Source organism: Haematobia irritans, chromosome 5, assembly GCF_050003625.1.
Source record: "Haematobia irritans isolate KBUSLIRL chromosome 5, ASM5000362v1, whole genome shotgun sequence".
NCBI classification, from domain to species: Eukaryota; Metazoa; Arthropoda; class Insecta; order Diptera; family Muscidae; genus Haematobia; species Haematobia irritans.
In genome coordinates, this window is record NC_134401.1 from 66,648,275 (window position 1) to 66,674,007 (window position 25,733).

The window sequence follows — 25,733 nt, forward strand, 5'->3', positions numbered from 1 at the left end:
CTCACACGATTACCACCTAAGTTAAACGACACTAAATACTGTAGAGTGCTCTTATGCTTGTGACAAATAGGCGATTAATATGGTCTTATGGCTCGATAGATGCATACTGGCATTTGTTTTTGTTTTTTTCTGCATGAAAAGGATAAAAATACAGGCTAATACTTACAGAGTCTGAATGCTCTTCATGGCATCAAAAGTACCATTTGCCAGTGTCTGAATGTTGTTGTCGTATAAGGAGAGCAAGCTGAGGCTATGCAAGTCGCGGAATGCATCCTTGCGAATACACGAAATCTCATTGGCGTTTAGTAAGAGCAGCTGAAGCGAGGTGAGTCCTTTAAAAACGCCCGAAGGTAAGTCCTTTATTTTATTTCCATATAGAACGCTAAAAGGAATGGAATGAGAGTGTGAGAAAAATTCAGTGGGCGTACTTAAAATACAAAATATATTAATAGATTAATATTGGATATAGTATATTTTCCCATAAAAAACATAAGCGAGATGCTCCGATTTTTAAATGTGATTGTGGGGTTTCATCACACTTTTTCTTTCTTCTGTCAAATCACGATTTTAAAACATTAATTTGTGGTTATTTTTCTCTCATAATTAATTTACATATCATTTAATACGAGCTTTTTGGATATGAAGATAAAGGATTTGAAATGGTTGTTGTTGAAAAGATAATGACAGACAATGCTAATTCCTTAATCTTCCTGGCCAGTATGCTCGTATTAGAATTGTAATGATATGTAAAGCAATTGATTTGGACGAAAAAACCAGCCTGCAATGATATCAGGCTAATATAAAAATTCATAATTTCATTTTAAATCAAACAAAAAATACTTTTTTATATTGATGCATTCAACAATTTAATAAGTTTAACATAAATTGATGCATTCACAGAAAAAATATTGTAGTATCAATCACCAACGTTCATCAATTAAAAAATTAATTGATCCAATTAAAAATTTAATAAATGCAATTAATTTCTGTGATTGACTTTTGTTTCAATTAAAAACTTTGTTGAACCAATTAACTTTTTAGACTACACCACTCTCCCTCTCTCTACGACGATTTTCGTAAAGCTGAAGAGATAAATTGTTTGTTTTGCACCCAAAAAACCATAGACAATAGAATATACATAGATGATCCACTTGTGTCTTTAAAAAATGTGTCAGTTCCAAAAGTTAATTTTCTATAATTTCATTTTGATTTTTTCGTAAAGAGTCAGTCCCAAACATTAATTTTCGTGCATTTGCTTTTGTGTTCTTCGTAAAGAGCAACCGATGGATCATCTATATATATTCTATTGTCTATGCAAAAAACAAACATATTTTCCACCGGAAAAAAATTTTAGTCAAGGGAAATTCTGCTTTTTCTAAAGTCCTTTCTTTAAAAGCAAATAAAACCTAATTTATTTTACGTGCTTTTTTATTTACTTTTAAAGAAAGATTTTTAAGTCAAAAGAAAATGCCGTTTGTCTAAAATTTCGTCCCTCAGAAAAGAAAATAATTCTTTCAGTATATACAAAGTACTGAAGACGCATCAACGATAAGTGAACGAGCATTTTCAATCAGGGATGGAAAATACAATTTTTAAGAAAGTACAAAAAAGGTATTTTTTGAGCGGAAAGGTACTTTTTGACAAAATTTTCTATATAAATAAAATTTTGCAAACATTTTCTATAGAAATAAAAGTTTGCAAAAATTTCCTATAGAAAGAAAATTTTTACAAAATTTTCAATTGAAATAAAATTTTGACAAAATTTTCTATAAAAATAAAATTTTGCAAAAATTCTATATAGAAATAAAATTTTGACAACATTTTCTACCGAAATAAAAAATCGATAATATAGAATCGCATTCTTTTTTCGACTAAAACATTCTTGAAGTTCAATAAAATCCTGTTTTTGACTATGTCTTTTACAAAATCGAGATTTTCTTCCCACATGAACATGTCTGTTTTGCCATAAGGTGGGTATTAAGTTCGAGTTTAGCTGCTAAAAACGTCATTTTTCCACGATTACTTTTCTTTAATAATCCATTTTAAGGAATACAAACTATGTGAAAATTTGCTTTGGGCTTTTCCCCATCAAGTTATAATAAAATTTGCAACAAATACGTATAATTTCATGCATTTTTCTTACTGATTTAGTTTTCACTTTAGCGATTTTAGCGGCTAAACTCGAACCTAATACCCACCTATATTTGTAAAAGACTATTAGCAAATAAGGTTGATAAAGACTTTCTCAAAATATTAAAATATTTTGTCAAAGCTATTGTACCATAAATCTGATATCGACTCAAAAATGTCTACACAAAAGGTATCAAATCATTCGCGGGGGTACTACGGTACTGACCGGGGTGAAAAAGTACTGAAAAAAGTACTATAGTACTGCATTTTCCATCCCTGTTTTCAATATATCAATTGGAAACGGAGCACCTTCACGATATTATTTTTTTTATATCACAATGGAAATACAACATGAATTTATTCTTAGTTTCTTTTAATTTTTTGTAAAATGAATTGTTAATTCTTTGTTTTATAGAATAAAACTCATCTTCACGAAAAAACGAAAACCTGTTTTTCAAAAAATGGGATAATTGAATTGAATATGTTTGAGGTCCGCATTGCTTTGTTTGTTTTCGTGCTTTCTTAGTAAGCTCACCAAGTGGACGACGCTATAAATCTATAAATCCACGGACTTTATAGGACTCATAGGAAAATGTTGGCGAAAAACTGTAGTAGGCGTCTACATTTTTTACTTTTATGGTCTAGCGCCAAAAATTCGTAAAATATTTTAGTTTTAAAATCTTACCCAAAGTATTTTCAAAATCCTAAAATTGTTTTTGTATATTATATCCCACTAATGTTCTCCTGAAAAGGCTCCTAAATATGATAAGCAAACATTTTGTTTGATGACATTCCTACTTAGTTTGGATTAGCGTTGTCTTTATTTTTACGATAACCCCAAAATTATATTTGGACTGCTTGAATTAATTCGTTTTTTTTTACAATTATGTACAGCGGTTCTTGAAATATGTTCATAATTGTGGATTGGAATTTAACACAAAATTTCATACTCCCGAGGTTACCACCTTTCAAGTTGATATCTTTATCCATTAAAAAATTGCAAACATATTTCCAACAACATTGGTTTGGAATAACCGTGCGCCGCTAACAATTAAATTTAGAGGTTAAGATTTGTCTTTAAATTACAAACTAAAATCGGAATCGAAATTATGAAAATAATAATTTGGAAGCAGATAATATTTCTTTATTTTCTTAAAACACATTACAAAATGGGATTTGAAAGAAAAGTTTACTTTGTTGAAACAAAATATTGTCCACATCCATTTCTCTCGATTCGGGTCATAATAGATTCGTTATCACGAAAGTGAACACCATTCATTGTAACTGCCTGCACTGTTAGAAAAATATGTTTTTCATATGTTCCGATATAAACAAAATGTGTTTCGGGCACAATTTTTAAACACAATATATTTAAGTGCAAACATGTAATGTTCCTAAACTAACACTAAATGTTTGGGACATCTATGTTAATATGTTAGAATATATTATGTTTGGGGCATGAATGTTTCATAAAAATCATATGTGTGAATGCAAACATATATAAATTTACAAATTTCGACTAAACATACATATGTTGTGATATTTTATTCAAAGCGCCAGAAAGAGTATAGAGAAAGAAATAGAGATGGAAACCGGGAGAGTTGACGAAAGATATCAACATAACACAGCGAAAGAATAAAAAAGAGAGCAATTTCTGTGAAACCGCTTGTATGTTGTTTCGGAAAACTGTTTTATGATAAGGCCAAAAATTTGATATGCTTAAGTCTAAATATTATTTAATTTGAATAAGAGAATAGACATTCGGAACCAAGAGAATAGTTCTTAATTCAACCGTCGAACTGAACGGACGTGTTTTCTAATAGCGGAGCTCGATATTAAATGGACTGACAACTCTGAATGTTGATCCAGGTATACTTAGGCTGTTAGACGAACTTCTAATAAAGAGACGTATTTCAGCCACACTAGGGCATGCAAACATACAAAGGTATGTGAACAGAGGCACTCCCCAAGGAGGAGTTCTATCACCTCTTCTTTGGAATGTTGCTATAAACAACCTTCTGGTTTCCCTAGAAAAAGAAAGGATAAAAGTGGTCAGTCAGGGGAAAATTCCCATCCACGATCAGAGATATTATACAGAGAACACTCCGGATGACTGAGAAATGGGCGAAAGATAATGGTCTTGGTGTAAATCCAGCAAAGACAGAACTAGTCATGTACTGCAAAGATCGCAAAACTCCCACGGTTAGGCCCATTTCCTTAGGGGGTACTGAAATTCCCTTTGGTGAGTGTGCAAAATACCTTGGCGTTATTTTGGACAGGAAGCTGAATTGTAGGCTTAATATTGAAGAGAGGGCGAGAAAAGCCACGGTAGCTTTGTACTCGTGCAAAAAGGCAATAGGGAAAAAGTGGGGACTAAGACCAAAAATTGTGCATTGGCTATACACGGCAGTAGTTAGACCTATAATGCTATATGGTGTTGTAGTTTGGTGGCCGGCACTTCAGAAACCGACTTGTTTAGATAAAGTTCAGTGTATGGCGAGCTTATGTATCTCAGGTGCATTTAGTAAGACAGGAATAGACTCCCTTAATGTCATGCTACATCTATTGCCTTTAGACATTTTGGCCAAACAGTCAGCTGCAACATCGGCTGTGCGGTTGCGCGAGCTATCGCTGTGGTCGGAAAAAATGTACGGTCATAGTTCGGTCCTCAAAGTAATGCCAGATGTGCCTAACATAGTGGATTACACCCTGGCAAAACCACTTTTCGATAAAAAGTTTGAAACTCTAATTCCCAACAGTGAGGCGTGGTGTACACAGACCCCGGGGAATAAAAGATATATAGATTTCTATACTGATGGCTCCAAATTCAATGGACAAGTGGGGTTCGGAGTATATTCTAAAGATCTGGAAATTCGAATAGCGAAAAGATTACCTAATCACTGTAGTGTTTTTCAGGCTGAAATATTGGCAATAAGAGAGGTGGTGAATTGGCTGAGAAGTAATGTTCCAACAAATATTGGCATTAATATATACTCAGACTGTCAACCTGCAATAAAATCCTTGGACTCTGTGTTCCTTAACTCGAAAACGGCCATAGACTGCCGCAAATCTCTCAACGAGATGGCTGAGCAGTACAATATTCACCTAATATGGGTGCCTGGCCATAGGAACATACCGGGGAATTGCGAAGCAGATGTGTTAGCAAGGCTAGGAACTACCTTACATATTCCAGGGGAACTAGAATCTGTTGGTATGCCTCTGGCCACCTGCAAGCTCTTACTGCGTGAGAAGGCTGTTATGATGGCCAATATTCGATGGGAAAATTGCAAGGGTTGTAACGACACCAAGCAAATATGGCCCCATTTAAACTTAAACCGCACACTAGATATGCTAGTGTTCTCAAGGCGTCAGATAGCACTTCTGATATCTGCTATAACGGGTCGCTGCCTGATAGGCGTATTTGCAAAAACTATAGGTGCAAAGTATAATGACTATTGTATAAGCTGTCATGATGTGGAGGAAAAGGAATCAATTAAATAGTTGGGACAGTAAAATTAAATAAGGAGGAAATAGTGAAAAATTACACAGTAAAAGGTATAAAAACAAAATTTAGTTCCTCTTTATTAATAAGTAGTCCACGAGGAGTTGACGGACACCTTCAAATATAAAAGCGGGCATTAAGTTCGAGTTTTGCAGCTAAAACAATTTAAAAAGTTTATTTTCTTTAAAATTAATTATTAAAGAAAAATAAAAGGCATTTTAGAGCGATGGTGTTAAATTCTAGTAAACAACTGTTCACGCCTAAATAAATTTATGTTTATATTATAAAATTATTTATGTATGTTTATACTCGACTCCACGTTCTTCTTTTGTTAGAGTTTTTGAATTCCTTCCAAATTTTAAAGTTTTGTGCCAAAAACAGTTTTTTGTTACAAAATTGTTATTTTTGCAATAAAAAATAATATTTTATCCAAAAATCAGTCAATTTCGTTTATATCAATCACTGTTACTGACTATAAATCTTTAATAACCCACATTTCGATGTTTCATTATAAAAAATTAATATAGTATAAATATAAATGTGTAAATTAAAAAAAAAAAAGTGTTCGGTCGGAGCAGGGATTGAACCCACGACCCTTTGCATGCAAGGCAGACATGCTAACCACTGCTCCACGTGGCAAACAAATGTATGTCTCTGTTAAACCATGTTATGTTTGCATGGGCTCGTGTGCGTTGCAAACTATGCTATATAAATGTAACTTATAACGATAATTATCTACTGGTGACTATAACAGCTACGTAGTCCATTGGATAGTGTGTTGGCTTACAAACTGTATGGTCCTCGGTTCGATTCTCCGTGCAGGCGAAAGGTAAAATTTAAAAAATTTATAAAAGTGAATAATTTCTTCAACATTATTTGTATTACAGAAAAAGGTGCCAAAAACTAAAATATTTCGTGGAAGTGAATATTACGAGTATGTTAGGCAATGAGCACAATCGTCTTTGGGAAAAATTCTTCCAAGCATATAATATTTTTGGGCAAAACATATAATATGTTCACATAAAACAAACATATTAATGTTTCGGCAGTATCCAATAATATATGTGCTTCCTGCAAAATATGTTTGGAACATATGTTAAAGAAGCGATTTTTTTTTGAGGATGTGCCCGACATCATTTTTTAGGAAATACAGTCAGGTGATGCTGCCTATAACCTCACCAAACATTCAGTCTTTGTGGATGCATGGATTTTTATAATTTTGAGTCAATTGCACCTTGTAAGCGACGATCGTGAGGGGTGCATATTTTGGGCACCACGACGACTTGATGCGGACGTCTATTCTGCCACACTATGACAACTCGCAGCAATATTTTCTTTGGTATGAGCTGTACGAGCATTGACAGTGGAGTTGAAAGTCGACCCTTTTATTTTCATTACTGTCCCTATTACATACTTCAAAACAAAACTCACCCTACAGAACAATTATATGGAATCAACTCCATTTTTGAGTTGAGAATCGGCACAATACAACCATTTTTTGTAAATAATTCGAAATAATTATTTAAATTAATAATAAATTATATAAGCAATACTTACAGTGTTGTCAATGATTTAAGGCCACTTAGCGCATCATGGGCTATTCTTGATATATTGTTATTAGACAAATCAATACGCCTCAGACGTCGAAAATTCGCAAAAGCCTTTGGGGGTAATTCTGTGATGAAGTTTTGCTCCAAACGTCTGAAATGAAACAAGACAGTGAGTACTAAAATTTTAAGTTTTCATTTATTTATTTATTTATATGCAATAATATCTACAAACAAAAAAATTACATCTAATAAATGGCAATGTATACAAACTAGAGGTGTGCGCGTGACACGAAATTGTTGTGACACGCGTGAATCACGTGAGTCGTGAATAAAATCTGAAACAACTCTCGTGAATGTGCGTGAATGGGACTAAAACAAATATGTCGTGTGTGAGCGTGCGTGAGTAATAAAATCGGTTCGTGAATAAAATTTCTGCAAAATCACGCTCACGAAAAAAAATCAAGATTTAATTCTTACTCGTATGTTAACTGAAATAGATTTAGCTGTCGAACTATATTTTATTTATGAATTTTGATACCCTTGCTCATTCCCGGTTGGAAAATGTAGTGAGTCTCGCGAATTTGTCGTGAGTCACGTTAATTGTCGTGAATCGTGAGTGAATGTGAGTCTTTAAAAGTAGTTTGTGCGTGAACGTGCCTGAGTACTGGCATTAATTTCGTGAATTTTCGTGAGTGGGATTGGCTATCACACGTATCGTGACTGAATAAATATTTGACTTCGTGAATGTGCGTGAGCGTGAGTGAAGTTTCATGTTTGTAAATTTTCCTCAGTAATCCGGACGGTAATTTTGTTTCTTTGTGTCGCAGCAATTGTTTGTTATTTTATGTATGTTTAGAAACTAAAAGGATAGTAACAAAAGATGAGGGAGAAGGAATATGTTGTCACAGTTCGTCCAATATTACAAATACCAAGGTACTTCAAAAAAAAAAACCATTGAACAAAACCATCATAAGCTAGATTCACTTTCATGCCATGCTTAAAGCATAATTTTCCGCTTCCTGATATTGGCAAGGTTTTGTAAATAATACGCGCTTCCTGTAACATATAAGGGAACGAAAAAATTGGATGTCATGATGACCCAAAAGGAAAGGAAATCAATACTGACTTTAAATTTATTTGTACTGTAGTCCGGACGATCCAATAGTCCGGACAAAGGTCGAAACTATATCTGTCCGGAGTAGGGAGGTTGTACAAAAGTCCACGGTTAGCAATTTGATGCATCAATCAGTGTTGAATCGTTGGCAAATTCGTAAGAAACATTGTTGCTAATCAACAGTCGAGAATTAGTTTGCATGTTTAAGAGGGAATGCATTATTAGAATATTACCTCTATATGTAAAAACATCGAATTTCTAGCTATACGAACTGTGAAAGATCTCTCATATGAACATCCAATTTAGTTATTTGATCATTCCTACAAGAGTGGGAGAAGCCGAATAAATTAAATATAGGTACAGGTATCTAATTTATGTTAATCCTAAAAACGATATGTTAAATATTTTTGACAATCCATAGTTTTAAGTGATTTGGTTTGCAAATAAAACAATAATTTCGAAATTTGATATACGTGCTAAAAAATAGAATTTTTGACTAATGGACTATTTGTCGAAGTTGAATTTGTAAGGCTCAATTTCGACTACAGGTCTGTGATGATTTTCAAAATTAGCTTTGGTATGAAAATTGGTATTCTATTTCTCGAAACATATACATTTAACCCTTTCGACCCCGAATTTTTATAGGTATCGCTAAATTTTTTTTTTTTACTTTTAATCATGTTGAAGTCATTTAAGAAGCGTCTAGCCAAAATTTCGGGTGGCCACGCCTATTCGTTTAGGCGGTAGAGAATGTTGCCTGTGGGCAACTTTGGGCAATTGTGACTACAAACTATTTTGTTTTGTAATGATAGACGTATTACGTTTTATTGGATTTTTGTTAAGTTTTTTGTTATTTTACAGTAAATATATACTTAGATGCGCGCGTGAGTGGAATATCAATCACGCTCAAACACATTCACGAAGAAATATTTGTACTCACGCATGCCATGTGGGTAGGAATTCACGAAATGAAAAGTCATACTCGCACACGCTCACACACGAACAATTTTTATGTCTCACGCTTTCGCACGATTCACGACAATTTTCGTAATTCACGACAAATCTCGTAAGTCACGAATATTTTTGGAACACGACAATTTTCGTGGCTCAATAAAATTCTGGTAATTAACGAAATTTCTCGTGACTCACGCTATTGAAATCTTAAGCGTGATTAAATATGTAAGGGTGATTAAAATCGGTGAGCTTGAATTTAATCGTGAACGTGAATTTGTTCGTGATTGTGACTTTTTGTGCCTGTTTTTTCGTGACTGCGAATTTTATCGTGAATATGAATTTTATTGTTAACGTGAATTTTATCTTGAGCGTGGGTTGGAACGTGAAAGTAAATTTTTATCGGGAGCGTGATTTCGGAGAAAGTTTACTCACTCACAATCACGAACACAATTTGATTTTTACTCACGCTCACGCGCCACACATTTTTCTTTAATCCCGTTCACGCACATTCACGAGGTTTCGTTTAAATTTCATTCATATGATTTCGTTTAAATTTCATTCACGGCTTCGCGTGAATCACGCGTGACTCACGAAAATGTTTTGTTTTTTTTTGTTTTTAACCCATGTCAATTTAACTGGCGCTGTAAAAAACCAAAGTATTATAAAGCGTCAATATTCGTGCTAATCCACTAGTATGTTGCCAAGAAATGGCTTCCTCCCTTTTTACGATTCCTTCCAAATTCCCCACTGCACTGCAGATATGTTTTCCACATCATGGCCGCATTTCTCGTCGCTGGGACATCCAAATTGAAGTTAAAAATTTTTTCAAAATCATTGTTTTTCAAACCTTTTTTTTTCTCCTGGTCTTATGCTCAAAAATATGTAATTTTACTACCACAATTGCCCAAAGTTGCCCACAGGCAACTTTTCAATTTTAAAAATTTCCCATCTGTTGTTTTTTTGCAATTCTAAGATTTGACTTCCAGAAATATTTTATTTGACATGTACTACAATAGATTTAATAAAAACTTTCAACATTTTAGTTGTAATTTTTGAAAAAAGTCACATGTATAAAAACCTCTTTTTAAATTCGCAAATATTTTTTTCTTGAGGTACGTGCGTATTAATGAAAAATTTATTGCTAATTGACAACCAAATTAGCTGATTTTTCATTCAACTTGAAGAAAACACTTGTAGCTTTCGATACCGTTACAGTTTTATGAACAAAAACAACGCTGTCAGTGAGTCTCAAAACACAAAAAGTTGCCCACAGGCAAATTTAGGGTCGAAAGGGTTAATGGTAAACGAGATGAGTGCTTCATATACTATTAAATACATCGCCAGTTTATACTAAATCTACACTGAAAAAATATTGACATTATGCAACCTAAATTTCAGGTCAAACAATTTACAGAATATTAAGACAAATTTCTTTATATAGAAATTAAGAAATTTTAATTAAAAGAAAGTTTATAATAATTGCTTTCACAATTTTCTTCTTTAAAATTACGACTCGAATCTTTGAAATTTCCGTCCCTCTGCTAAAGTCGCATATCTTTGATAGCAAATTTTCCTTAAAGAAAAACATGTTTGATTTAAAGAAATAACCTTTAAATTTAGTGAAATATGGAATAGTTGGTTTAAAAATAAAAAAGCTCCAAATATACACGGATGAAAAAGACTGTTTTTATATGTTTGGCTATAAACATTATATGTTTGGAACACAAATTTTTAAACACAATATTTTTGAGTGCAAGCATATAATGTTCATAAACTAGCATAACATGTTTGGGACATATATGTTAATATGTTAGAACATATTATGTTTGGGACATAAAATGTTTGTAAATATAATATGCTTGGATGCCAACATATATTAATTTAGAAATAGCCTATAAACATATATGTGTTTAGTAGCTTGGAGCGCTATTTAACAGGGAGCGATATTGAATTAAGTTGGTGGTTGTTGCTTGTTATTACAAAATTAACATTTTATTTTTCCTTGGGCAATTGATCAGCTACTACTTTGATCCTTACAAACTGTGTGGTCCGCTGTTCGAATCCCCGTCCGGCAAAAGGTAAAATTAAAATAAAAAAAAATTGAATAATTTCTTCTACAATGTTTGTATTACAGAAAAAGGTGCTAAGAACTAAAAAATGTCGTGGAAGTGAGAAAGATGTGGGGGAATATACAATTAGGCAGAAACAAAATTTTGAGCATTCAGGTCGAAAACCTATGTTGTTAGCACCTATATTACCTGTTTATTTTCATAATTCATTATGATTGTAAATATATAAATAAATAAATAAAATTTTGAGCACAATATTGTTTGGGAGAATTTTTTAAGCATATAATATTTTTGGGTGCAAAATGCTTCCAAACATATTATATGTTCACAAAATAACATATTGTTTTTTGGAAGACAACATTATTGAATTTGGATGCAAAAATACAAAATGTTTGGAACTTAGACTACCCAAACATATATTGTTTAGACCAATATGCTTTCAAACGTATTATATATTGGAAGAGATCAAACATATAAATGTTTGGGCAATACCCAAAAATGTATATGCTTGAAGCAAAATATATTTGGGAGTATATGTTACAGAAGCGATTTTTTATGAGGGTGTTGGCTACACGCTCACAAAAAATCGCTTCTGTAACATATACTCCCAAACATATTTTGGTCAAACATTTATATGTTTGATCTCTTCCAATATATAATATGTTTGAAAGCATATTGGTCTAAACAATATATGTTTGGGTAGTCTAAGTTCCAAACATTTTGTATTTTTGCATCCAAATTCAATAATGTTGTCTTCCAAAAAACAATATGTTATTATTTGAACATATAATATGTTTGGAAGCATTTTGCACCCAAAAATATTATATGCTTAAAAAAAATTCTCCCAAACAATATTGTGCTCAAAATTTTATTTATTTATTTATATATTTACAATCATAATGAATTATGAAAATAAACAGGTAATATAGGTGCTAACAACATAGGTTTTCGACCTGAATGCTCAAAATTTTGTTTCTGCCTAATTGTATATTCCCTCACATCTTTCTCACTTCCACGAGATTTTTTAGTTCTTAGCACATTTTTCTGTAATACAAACATTGTAGAAGAAATTATTCAATTTTATGATTTTTTTATTTTAATTTTACCTTTTGCCGGACGGAGATTCGAACAGCGGACCACACAGTTTGTAAGGATCAAAGAAGTAGCTGATCAATTGCCCAAGGGAAAATAAAATGTTAATTTTGTAATAACAAGCAACCACCACCAACTTAATTCAATATCGCTCTCTGTTAAATAGCGCTCCAAGCTACTAAACACATATATGTTTATAGGCTATTTCTAAATTAATATATGTTTGCATCCAAGCATATTATATTTACAAACATTTTATGTCCCAAACATAATATGTTCTAACATATTAACATATATGTCCCAAATATGTTATGCTAGTTTATGAACATTATATGCTTGCACTCAAAAATATTGTGTTTAAAAATTTGTGTTCCAAACATATAATGTTTATAGCCAAACATATGAAAAACAGTCTTTTTCATCCGTGTAAAAACTATCTTCATTTTAAAGAAGTTGCATTTTTGGCTCGGAATCAATTCAAAAGTCCTTAGCAGAATGTCAAAATCTTTGGATCCAAGTAAATTTTATTTTGAATGTAGATTATTCTATCAAACAAATTTCATTATGGCGAAAAGAACAATGCAATCGAACTTCACTTGGGAGAATAAATTATTTCTTTATTGTACCGATTAATCTGTTTAGGATTCATACTATGCCCCATAAAATTCTCGTCTGTGAATGTCCTTTCTTTGCCATGTCTTTTATTGCGCTAATTTATTTTATTTATTTACTTATTTTAAAAACATCCATAATAATAAAAAACATCCATAATATTTGAAATATATTTCAGTTTGATTATAGTTTGTTTAGTTATAAAAAACATAAAATATGAGTGATGTTCTATAATGCTTGCAATTAGAAAAGAATGTTGACCCGATATGAAAGATTAAGCAACTTATATTTTAGGACACGCAATTAAAACTTAATTAAAAGAAAGTTTATCTTTTCTTTAAAAAATAATTAATTTTTCGTTTAAGCCACATGTCTTTGAAATAAGGCAAACTTAAATAAAGGTTTGATTTAAAGAAATAATATTTATATTAAGTGAAATATTCAATCGTTGGGTTAAAGGTAAAAAATACTTCAAATAGGGCTTATTTTGAAAGAAAAAAAAAATCACGAAAATGTTTCCAACTAACGCCTTAATTGAGTATTGAAAAATATTCAATTAAAAATTTAATTGATTCAACAAATTTTAATTGAAACAAAAACCAATCACAAAATTAATAGTATCAATAAATTTTTTAATTGGAACAATTAATTTTTTAATAGACTTTCAATGAAGTTTTTAATTAACACTATCATTTCTGAGATTGAAGACATTTCAATTAAAAAATCAATTGGATCAATTAATTTCGTGATTGAATCAGAATTTTTGTTTGTGAGGATTTTAATCTTTGGCTTAAGTTTTTTTTAATTAACAAAATTTTTTTATTATGAAATATCAGTTATAATTTAAATTTTTTAAACAGACATTTATTTCTATGTGAATTTAGATTTTTTAAACAGACATTTATTTCTATGTGAAGACATTTCAATTAAAAAATCAATTGGATCAATTAATTTCGTGATTGAATCAGAATTTTTGTTTGTGAGGATTTTAATCTTTGGCTTAAGTTTTTTTTAATTAACAAAATTTTTTATTATGAAATATCAGTTATAATTTAGATGTTTTAAACAGACATTTACTTCTATGTGAATTTCGATTTTTTAAACAGACATTTATTTCTATGTGAATAGAATATATCGCAAAGAGAGAATGAAAATTCGTTAAATGAGATCTCTATCTTAATTGAAATTTTATAGAACCTATATTTAAAGTTACACACAAAGAAAAAATATTTTCCTCCGTAAAGAAACGAATTTCCCTTTTCCTATAAAAAGTTTTCTTCAAGAATAATATAAACGGAATTTATAACAAGCGTTTTAATGTCTAATGTTTTAATGTTTTAATAATGTTGTCTCTGAACTATGCTAGTTGCTTTTAAAGAAAATTTCTTACGGGCAATAGAATACTTTGTTTGTTCAAATTTCGTTCTTAAGGAAAGAAATCTCTTCTTTCAGTGTAGATAGATAGCTTCCCAAAAATTTCATTATTTTAAACAGAATCGTTGGCTCAGAATCAATTGGATTCAAATAATTTTTTTTTTTGAATGTGGCAGCCACCGTGAAACAATAATAATATAACAGGGAAATTAATATACTTACAACTCGGTGGTATCTTCTGGCAGAGAGGCTGGTACGGCGGTCAAACTTTTTTCACGGCAATCAACAATACCATCTGCACACCTACATGGATGTGGACAACTATTCTCTATTCCACATTCGAGGGGAGCATGTTCAGTCAATCCTACAAATACAAAAAATTGAGAATTAAAAACTTTGAAGAAGAAAAACAAACATTATACATCGAAATAATAATATTTGCAAACACTTGTAATTAAAAATAATATTATAATAAAATATTGTGGTACGAATGTGATAACATAACATTAATGGTCAAATTTTATTAGGTTACGTTACAACCTAACCTAACCTAAGGCTCCAATTCATCGAAATCCACATCCCAATTGTCAAGGCCGTATTTAGAAGGGGGGGGTGAGGGGGATCAAACCCCCCCCCCGAAATGAATGAATATTTTCATATAAATAAATATATCTTTTTAGCTGCATAGAAAAATCTTATCGAAGATGTTGAAGAAAAGCTGGAGGTTTTATTTTGAAAAACGCTTACCTATAAAACTTGCACAAATCATAGAATATTAGTTGAAAAGCCCGTCAACCGACGGTCGAAAAAAACAACTTGTTTTTGTTCTCGCACCACAAATTTCATTTTTGGAAAATGCATTTCTGCTTTTTATGTGTGTTTGTTGTTCTTTTTGTGAACATTACTTACTATGTTTGGCCATAGCAACAACAACGAAACAGCCAAACACACATGTGTAATGAAATGGCGCAAAACCTGCGAAAAGAACCTGCATAATTCAGAGATGGAAGCAATAAAGAGATATTTCCAAACGTGCACATTCTTTTAAAAAGTTTGGTCACTTTGCCAGTTACTCAGGGATGGAAAATACAATTTTTAAGAAAGTACAAAAATGGTATTTTTTGAGCGGAAAGGTACATTTTACTAAATTTCAACAAAAATTTCACTGGAAAATTATTGTCAAGAGACTGAATTTTAAAGAAAATAAAATTTTGACAAAATTTTCTATATAAATAAAATTTTGCAAAAATGTTCTATAGGAAAAAAAATTTGCAAAATTTTTTCTATAGAAATAAAATTTTGCAAAAATTTCCTATAGAAATAAAATTTTTACAAAATTCTCAATTGAAATAAAATTTTGACAAAATTTTCTATAAAAATAAAATTTTGCAAAAATTCTATATAGAAATAAAATTTTGACATTTTCTACCGAAATAAAAAATCGATTGACTATGTCTTTTACAAAATCGAGATTTTCTTCCCACATGAACATGTCTGTTTTGCAATATTTGTAAAAGACTATTTGCAAATATGGTTGATAAAGACTTTCTCAAAATATTAAAATATTTTGTCAAAGCTATTGTACCATAAATCTGATATCGACTCAAAAATGTATACACAAAAGGTACTAAATCATTCGCGGGGGTACTACGGTACTGACCGGGGTGAAAACGTTTTGAAAAAAGTACTATAGTACTGCATTTTCCATCCCTGCAGTTACTACGTGCTCATCCGAACGTTCATTTTCAACAATGAAGAGATTAAAGACGTATCTTAGAAATTCGACTAGCGAGAGTAGACTCAAAGGATTGGCATTAATGTCGGTTCATCGCCGAATAAATGTGCCGACTGAAGAAGTCATTGATTTATTTGCTGCCCAAAAAGCCCGTCGGCTCAATTTAATATTATAAAAATATTGTATACATACCTATGCATAAATAAAATTTTCTACACATGAGATTATATGAATATTTTTTTTTAAAGTTGAACCACCCCCCCCCCCCCCTGGCTACGGCCTTGCCAATTGTAGGTTCTCCAACTTAAATATTCAAAAATATTGGCAGGAAGTATTACTAATCTACGAATGGCTTTAGGATACTGCCAGTTTTCATTGGGAACGATTTTTTTTAAATGGCACCTTCGTTATTTTACAAGTTGATATTTTGAAAATTTTTTTTTCAGTTTGTACAATTTGTACCGAAAGCGTAATTTTTTATTCTTGTTGGTACAATTTAAATATTTGATTTTTCATCTCTGGTCGGAAGTCGCATAAGTAATTTTTCATATGCTATAGGCTCTAATGTATTACATTCAAAATCCACATTTTTCGAATTTTAAAATCGGGACTTAAAGGCGTAGAAATCACGTGAAGTTCACATATATTATATTTGATAATATACTTGAGTTAGGAGACACCGTGGTGCAATGGTTAACATGTCCGCCTTGCATAAAAAGGGTCGTGGGTTCAATCCCTGCTTCGGCCGAACACCAACAAGTTTTTCAGCGGTGAATTATCCTTTCTCAGTAATGCTGGTGATGTTACTGAGGGTTTTCAAGTTACTCTAAGTGGTTTCACTGCAATGTGTTAAGTTAAGAAATTACGAATCCACTCAAAAACGGAACTTCTAGGTTCAAAATACTGACCACACTTTGCCAAAATTTTACCTCAGCTTTCATACAAAGAAAAATTATGTTGATGTCTTTATCCGTTCAAAAGTTGCAGAATTATTTAAAAAAAGCGATTTGGAACCATGCGCCGTTCGGACTCAACTATAGGTTAGGTTAGGTTAAAGTGACAGCCCTATTAAGTTTCAGGCTCACTTAGACTATTCAGTCCATTGTGATACCACATTAACTAAAAGTACCTACTACATATGGGCACTTCTAGTTTTAACCGCTGAACCTTCTCGATTATTTTCTTCTGTTGAACTAACCAGATTGTTCTAAAAACATTAGCAGACTTCTTAAGTTAACGTTTTCCAGGTCTGCCAGTAATCTGAAGCTATATGCCCCTAAAATTTGATTACGCCTTACACCAAAAGCAGGACACTCACACAAGAGGTGTTTAATTGATTCCTTTTCCTCCGTATCATGACAGCTCATACAGTAGTCATTATACTTCGCGCCAATAGTTTTTGCAAAATCGCCTATAGCGGATATCAGGAGTGATATCTGACGTCTTGAGATTACTATAGTATATCTAGTGTGCGGTTTAAGTTTAAATGGGGCCATATTTGCTTGGTGTCGTTACAACCCTTGCAATTCTCCCATCGAACATTTGCCATCATAACAGCCTTCTCACGCAGTAAGAGCTTGCAGGTAGCCAGAGTCATACCAACGGATTCCAGTTCCCCTGGAATATAACTCATCCGCTTCGCAGTTCCCCGGTATTTTCCAATGGCCAGGCACCCATATTAGGTGAATATTGTGTTGCTCAGCCATCTCATTGAGAGATTTGCGGCAGTCGATGGTCGTTTTAGAGTTAAGGAACACAGAGTCCAGGTCGAAAAGTGGTTTCACCAAGTGTAATCCACAATGTCAGGCACATCTGGCATTTTTTTGAGGACCGAACTGTGACCGTACCTTTTTCCGACCACAGCGATAGCTCGCGCAACCGCACAGCCGTTGTTGCAGCTAACTGTTTGGCCAAAATGTCTAAAGGCAATAGATGCAGCATGACATTAAGGGAATTTGTTTCTGTCTTACTGAATGCGACTGAGATACACAAGCACGCCATATGCTAAACTTTGCCTAAATTTGTCGGCTGCTGAAATGCCGGCCACCAGACTACAACACCATATATCATTATAGGTCTAACCACTGCCGTGTATAGCCAATGCACAATTTTTGGGTTTAGTCCCCACTTTTTTTTCCTATTGCCTTTTTGTACGAGTACAAAGTTACCGTGGCTTTTCTCGCTCTTTCTTCAATATTAAGCTTAAACTTCAGCTTCCTGTCCAAAATAACGCCTAAGTATTTTGCGCACTCACCAATGGGAATTTCTATACCCACTACCCGTGAGAGTTTTGCAATCTTTGCAGTACATGACTAGTTCTGTCTAGGCAGGATTTATCCCAAGATCATTATCTTTCGCCCATTTCTCAATCATCCGGTGGGCTCTCTGTATAATATCTCTGATTGTGGATAGGTATTTTCCCCTGACTGCTAGCGCCACATCATCTGCCTATGCCACTATTTTTATCCTTTCGACTCGACTCAACTATAAAAAGGAGCACCCTTGCCATTGAGCTAAACATGGAATCGGATAGCACTCAGTGGTAAGAGAGAAGTTCGCCACTGTGGTATCACAATGGACTGAATGGTGAGCTTGAAATATCGGGCTGCCTATCCTTTCCTAACCTAATATACTTCAGTTAAGTAAGTTAGGCAATATTTTCATAAAGCATATACATATGAACTAAAATAATAATAAAATCGAAATAAAAACTGATACATTTTATTAGTATTGCCACTATATATAGATTGTCCATTACAATAAAAAGAAATTGGTAATAATTGTCAATTTGAAAGAAGGCTTAAATCTACTAATTTCAACTTTTATTTCTAATTTGAACGACATACGACTAATGTAAAACTTGTCCTTTTTCTTTTAATGTTTCCATACACACAAAAAAATAATACATTTATTTTATGAATAGTGTTCACAAAATTTTTGCAAACACGGCATTCATAAATTATATGAAAACAATTCATAAAAAAATACAGGTTTTCATTGACTACGAATGTATACATAATATGAATGGAATTTTTAATATTATAAATGAAGTATACATATTCCAGTTAATATTGTTTTTTCGTCAATTTTTTTACAGCAATAAAAAATCTTCGAATCGCGATGGAGACTCAAACTGCACTGAAAAACTCAAACACACGGGTTGCCTTCAAAACGTTATGCTTCGTTTTTTTGTCTCGTATTATATGCTTGTATTGTACGCAAAGATAAAACTAGTATTTTTGATATATTAAGTAAAGTTTCATTAATTTTATGAAACCGTCCATATATATTATTAAAAATGCATAATTTCATAACAAGTTTTTACGAAAACAATATATTATGTAGGTGTATTTTTTATGAAAAAGTCCATACATTTATAAAAATGTAAAATTTTATGTACAAATACATATTTTTTTGTGTGTATGAAATTCGATCCTTTTATTTAGACTTTATCTTTAACTATCAGAAAAGTTAGAAACTTTTTTCTGAAGTTGTAACTCACAATTTGTGAGGTGTACATCCGCAAACGCTGTAAATCCTGAGCACAAGGCAAAAAAGCCATTGTGACAGTAAACATTTGTATATTCGTCAAATTTTGGTGAAATTTCAGTGGGGGATAGACGAGAGAGTGATCATACGCATTTAAAACATATTTCCCCCAATGCGGAAAATATTTGTTCCAATTGATTTTTATTTGAAATTGAATGATTAATTATCAACATCAATTAAAACGTTAATTAATCTGATTTAAGAATTAATTAGCTCTATCAATATTAAAAATGAACAAATGATAGTGGCACTTTTGGTCTATATTATTATGAGAATATGGTAAAAAGAATGACCTGTGGGAAGTTACCTTTTGTTGGCTATCGGTGGTAGAATAGTTTGACTATTTCGTAGAGTTAAATAAAATAAAAATAATAATAACTTACCTGAACATTTGAATTCTTGGTCATGTAAATCAGCCACATTTTGACCCTTCAACTGTGATGGAGACTGACATCGCGTATATGGCGCTAGACGAGGAGCACTACGCAAAAACCGAGACATCCACGATAAATGACAATCGCAAGAGAACGGATTGTCAGAAAGTCGTAAAGCACGCAATCGACTTAAGCCACTGAATATGTTATGCGGCAAAGATGTCAAGTTGTTGTTATTGAGAGTACTGATCAAGAATATAATAAGGATATTATAAGAAATTACTCAATTTGAACAGCTCACTCTATAATACTTACAGTATTTCGAGTTCTGAAAGTCCCTTGAAAGCATGTTCATCCATACAGGTTATTTGATTATTGTCCAGTTGAAGACTGCGCAGCGATTGGGCACCCTTGAATACACGACGGCCCACGGTTGCAATCGCATTGTTTGACACATCCCTAGACGATTTGGAAAGTAATGAAATTTGTTATTAAACCAGTGACTATACAATACTATTGAAAACTGAAGACATGCAACAAGCACTCGAACACATTGAACAAAAGACTGAATCCGTATATCAGCGCAATGGTAAGGCAAAGGCATTTATATAAAAACCTCATTCAATTCGTCATCGGACGCCTGAGACGAGAATCGTTATATATGACGCCTTGAACCAAACCATTCGTGAATACAACGACCACATTCTTATGGGTGTTTATGCAGAGTGCCCATGGCTTCAAGAAGCTACTTACAATCGCAAAAGACTCGCTGAACTTGTGACAAAGTTATCAGGTATTGCCTTTAGCCGATTGTTATTGAGGCGTCTGCAGAGACCATACAAGGATGCGTAAAGATGCGAAGAGTTTCGTGCAATAATCAATCGTTTGTAAATTGTAAAAAATTAAACAAAATGTAAGTAAACAAAATAAACAATTGTAATGCCAAATAATTTCAATATAACGATACTTAGCGAGCAATCTAATAAATTAGAGAAGATTCAAGTACTACTGCTTATGTAATCAATCAAAAAAACCAAATGAAAATGACATCTGCTACCAAAATTCACAAATGAAAGTACCTCTAGGATAAACTAAGATCAAACTTCTTTGCAAAGTACATGGCAAAGATGTTATGTACCCGAAATTGATGTACTAAGTATTGCAAGCATGCTGGTTTTTAGGTGTGGAATTGTACTTACAGCCTTTCAAGTGATATCAAATCCTGTAGTGAACCTTTTTCAATGGTATGAATTTGGTTGTCCGTAAGTTGCCTATGAGATGAAATGAAAACATATAGTATACTATTGTAGGTTATGTTTGCTATGTAATCATATATCGGTACTTACAGTATTCTGAGTTTGGTTAATCTCTGAAAATCAGACTCGAAGATCACAGTTATATTATTGCCTTGTAGATCACTGAAATGAAAATGTATAGAAAATGAAATGAAAGAAAAAACAAGTGAATAAAGTAGAAAGTCGGGCGGGCCGACCATATCATACCCTAACTGAATAACCCCTACTGAATAAGTAAAAAATAAGCATTTATGGACTATTAATAAATTAAGTTTACGAGATATAGTGTATTTTCGCAATTAAGGCATTTAAGGGGCACTAGGAGTTCTATCTAGGTTAGGTTAAAGTGGCAGCCCGATTAAGATTCAGGCTCACTTAGACTATTCAGTCCATTGTGATACCACATTAACTAAAAGTACCTATTACATATGGGCACTTCTAGTTTTAACCGCTGAACCTTCTTGATTATTTTTCTTTGTTGAACCAACCAGATTGTTCCAAAAACAGTAGCAGACTGCTTAAGTTAACGTTTTCCAGATCCGCCAGTAATCTGAAGCTATATGCTCCTAAAAGTTGCTTGCGCTTTACACAAAATGCAGGACACTCACACAAGAGGTGTTTAATTGATTCTTTTTCCTCCGCATCATGACAGCTCATACAATAGTCATTATACTTCGCGCCAATAGTTTTTGCAAAATCGCCTATCAGGCAGCGACCCGTTATAGCAGATATCAGGAGTGATATCTGACGTCTCGAGAACATTAGCATATCTAGTGTGCGGTTTAAGTTGAAATGGGGCCATATTTGCTTGGTGTCGTTACAACCCTTGCAATTCTCCCATCGAACATTTGCCATCATAACAGCCTTCTCACGTAGCATGAGCTTGCAGGTAGCTAGGGGCATACCAACAAATTCTAGTTCCCCTGGAATATGTAAGGTAGTCCCTAGCCTTGCCAACTCATCCGCTTCGCAGTTCCCCGGTATGTTCCTATGGCCAGGCACCCATATTAGGTGAATATTGTACTGCTCAGCCATCTCATTGAGAGATTTGCGGCAGTCGATGGCCGTTTTCGAGTTGAGGAACACAGAGTCCAAGGATTTTATTGCAGGTTGACTGTCTGAGTATATATTAATGCCCACATTTTTTGGAATATTACTTCTCAGCCAATTCGCCACCTCTCTTATTGCTAATATTTCAGCCTGAAAAACACTACAGTGATTAGGTAATCTTTTCGCTATTCGAAGTTCCAGATCATTAGAATATACTCCGAACCCCACTTGTCCATCCAATTTGGAGCCATCAGTGTAGAAATCTATATATTCTTTATTCCCCGGGGTCTGTGTGCACCACGCCTCACTGTTGGGGATTAGAGTCTCAAACTTCTTGTCGAAAAGTGGACTCGCCAAAGTGTAATCCACTACGTTAGGCACATCTGACATTATTTTGAGGACAGAACTGTGACCGTAACCTTTTTCCGACCACAGCGATAGTTCGCGCAACCGCACAGCCGTTGTTGCAGCTGACTGTTTGGCCAAAATGTCTAAAGGCAATAGATGCAGCACGACATTAAGGGAATTTGTTCCTGTCTTGCTGAATGCGCCTGAAATACACAAACACGCCATACGCTGAACTTTATCTAAACAAGTCGGTTTCTGAAGTGCCAGCCACCAGACTACAACACCATATAGCATTATAGGTCTAACCACTGCCGTGTATAGCCAATGCACAATTTTTGGTTTCAGTCCCCACTTTTTTCCTATTGCCTTTTTGCACGAGTACAAAGCTACAGTTGCTTTTCTCGCCCTTTCTTCAATATTAAGCTTAAAGTTCAGGAGTTCTATCTAAATCTGAACAGAATTAATTGATATTTCTCAAATACAAAAGGTGTTGAGAAGTATTAGCCCGTGCTAAATATAATAAAATCGGGTAATAAATGAGGGTATTCGAAAATGTTTCTTGATAATTTGGTGACACATACACGCAGAGAAGGAATATGATCACCTCAAACATGTTTTAAGAGCAAAATGTTATTTTTGGGTGGTGACCATGTAACATGGTTTTCGCAACCACTCGGAAATCATGTATCTGATTTCGGCAAGCAGGTTATATTTGACGAGAAAATAACATTTTAGTGACAAACATGGTACATGGTCACCATACAAAAATAACATTTTGCTCTTGAAACATGTTTGAGGTGATCATATTCCTTCTCTGCGTGTATATATGAGAAATATGTAGATCTAAATCAGATTCGATATAAGCGATGCTTTATAGGTATTTTCAATTTTGAGTTATGGGTTATATGACCATATGTCTGATATTTTACAACAAGATGGGTAATGTGGAAAATCTTATGTATGTAAAGATCTATATGTAAATCTGAATACGATCGGATAATACTCGTATATCCGAATTTGAATTTTGGGTAACATTGGTTAATAGATATGGATATTATGGCCATATTTGGGAATACATATATATGGGAGCTATACCTAGATCCAAACCGATGTCTATGTTTTTTTTCGCAGGTTTAGAGAATACTGAAAAATATCGCTCTGTGCCAAAGGATCATCAAAATCAAAGAGTTGTCTCTACACTTTTTTAAATTTTCTCTTTCCAAAAATCTGCTGAAATAGCAAAAATCTTTCTGAAAAAAGTAAAGAAAATAGCCAATATTGTCTCCCAGTTTTAAGTAGATGTGATAATCTACCTTTGAAAAACTTTGGTGATCACCTCGACTCTTTATCTGCAAGACAGACGTGCTAACCATTTCATTTGTTGCATGGCATATCCTGATACTATATATAGTTAAATATGATGTTTGTGCTCAAAACGACATTTGTTCACATTATTAAATACCCAAATGAAAATATTCCAAAACACAAAATCTCAAAAATTGTATGAACTGAACTTGTGTATAAATATCAATGGCTATAAAAATAAGTTTTCTTTACGTTTTTGAGAAGGAAGAATTTCGTAAGAGGTAGTTAAATATTCAAAAATCTCAGTAAATTTTCGTAACAACAATATAATAAAGTTTAATTAATTTTAGCACGACGTAGTTCATTCTTCCCATAAAACAGTCCACTTTTTTCTGTGCATAAAGAGATATACTAGGTTAGAATAGGTTATGGTAATATCCCCTTCAGACTCACATAAACTATTCAGTATATTTTGGATAAATCAGCGGACAGATAATATGAATGAACATCTCGGAAGTTGGCTAATAAAGTATTTGTAAACCTTACAATTCGACATTCCAAGTGAATATTTAACTGTTCAGGTAACTCTAATAGGATTGCAGCATCCTATGACCTGATATGCCAAATATGGTCCATATCGGCGTACGTTTTCAAAAGGCCCCGATTTGACTTTCTTGAGCAACTAGATACTATTTATTTGGAATATTTCTTTATTTTGAATCAATAAAGTGATGTCCTAAAAATGGAGTTTTACGTTCGTAAATTTGGACTCTTGAGCATTTAGACGCAGTGAGTTTTTGAAGAAATTTCGAAAGTCTCTTAAAAAGATACACTCAAAAAAACAGTGAACCCAACAGGAAGGAAAGTTTCAATTCATTTTAGTTTGTGGTAAATAAGTCTTTATACTTCATTTCTTTATAATTTTTGCCGCTTATTGTTTAATTTTCACTTTTTGTTTTGTTTAATTTTAACTTTTTTGAGTGTATATTCAATATAATATCAAAACAGATTGATATCGAGATTAGATTTTTGAGCATCTATACTGAAAAAATGCATGCCCTTCTCTAAAGATTTTGTCTTTACGCTACACCCAAAAAAATAGTGAATTCTCTATTTCACTAAAGCCAATTTAACTTTATTTTAGTTCATGGAATTATAATGTTTGTTAGAAAATGTTTACAAATAAATGAATAAAGTACACCCTCAAACAAAAAAAAATCGCTTCTGTAACATATACCCCAAACATATTTTGCTTCAAGCATATATATTTTCAGGATTGGTCCACACATAATATTGTTTGTATTGTTCAAACGTATTATGTATCACGTTAGGGCATACACTGGTAGTAAACAATTTTAATGAAATTTTCTTTGTTTGGATATATTTTTAAGGCGCCAATTGGTTACCTCCATTATTTTACTTGCAGCATACACTATAGGTCTCCCTTTCTGAACACATATATGTTTATAGGCTATTTCCAAATTAATATATGTTTGCATCTAAGCATATTATATTTACAAACATTTTATGTCCCAAACATAATATATTCTAAAATATTAACATATATGTCCCAAACATGTTATGCTAGTTTATGAACATTATATGCTTGCACTTAAAAATATTGTGTTAAAAAATTTCCCAAGTCCCAAATATATAATTTTTACACCCAAATATATGAAA

General features: G+C 32.9%; 1 protein-coding gene across 1 annotated transcript in view; it reads right to left on the reverse strand.

The window, feature by feature from the left end:
- Nucleotides 1–25,733, reverse strand: part of sli (slit guidance ligand) — a 183,202-nt gene that overhangs the window by 38,099 nt on the left and 119,370 nt on the right. Inside the window, 8 exon segments of the mRNA XM_075313673.1 lie at nt 167–382; nt 7,190–7,333; nt 14,620–14,761; nt 20,065–20,300; nt 20,371–20,514; nt 20,809–20,880; nt 21,255–21,326; nt 21,402–21,473. Of these exon segments, the coding sequence (XP_075169788.1) occupies nt 167–382; nt 7,190–7,333; nt 14,620–14,761; nt 20,065–20,300; nt 20,371–20,514; nt 20,809–20,880; nt 21,255–21,326; nt 21,402–21,473 (1,098 nt within the window).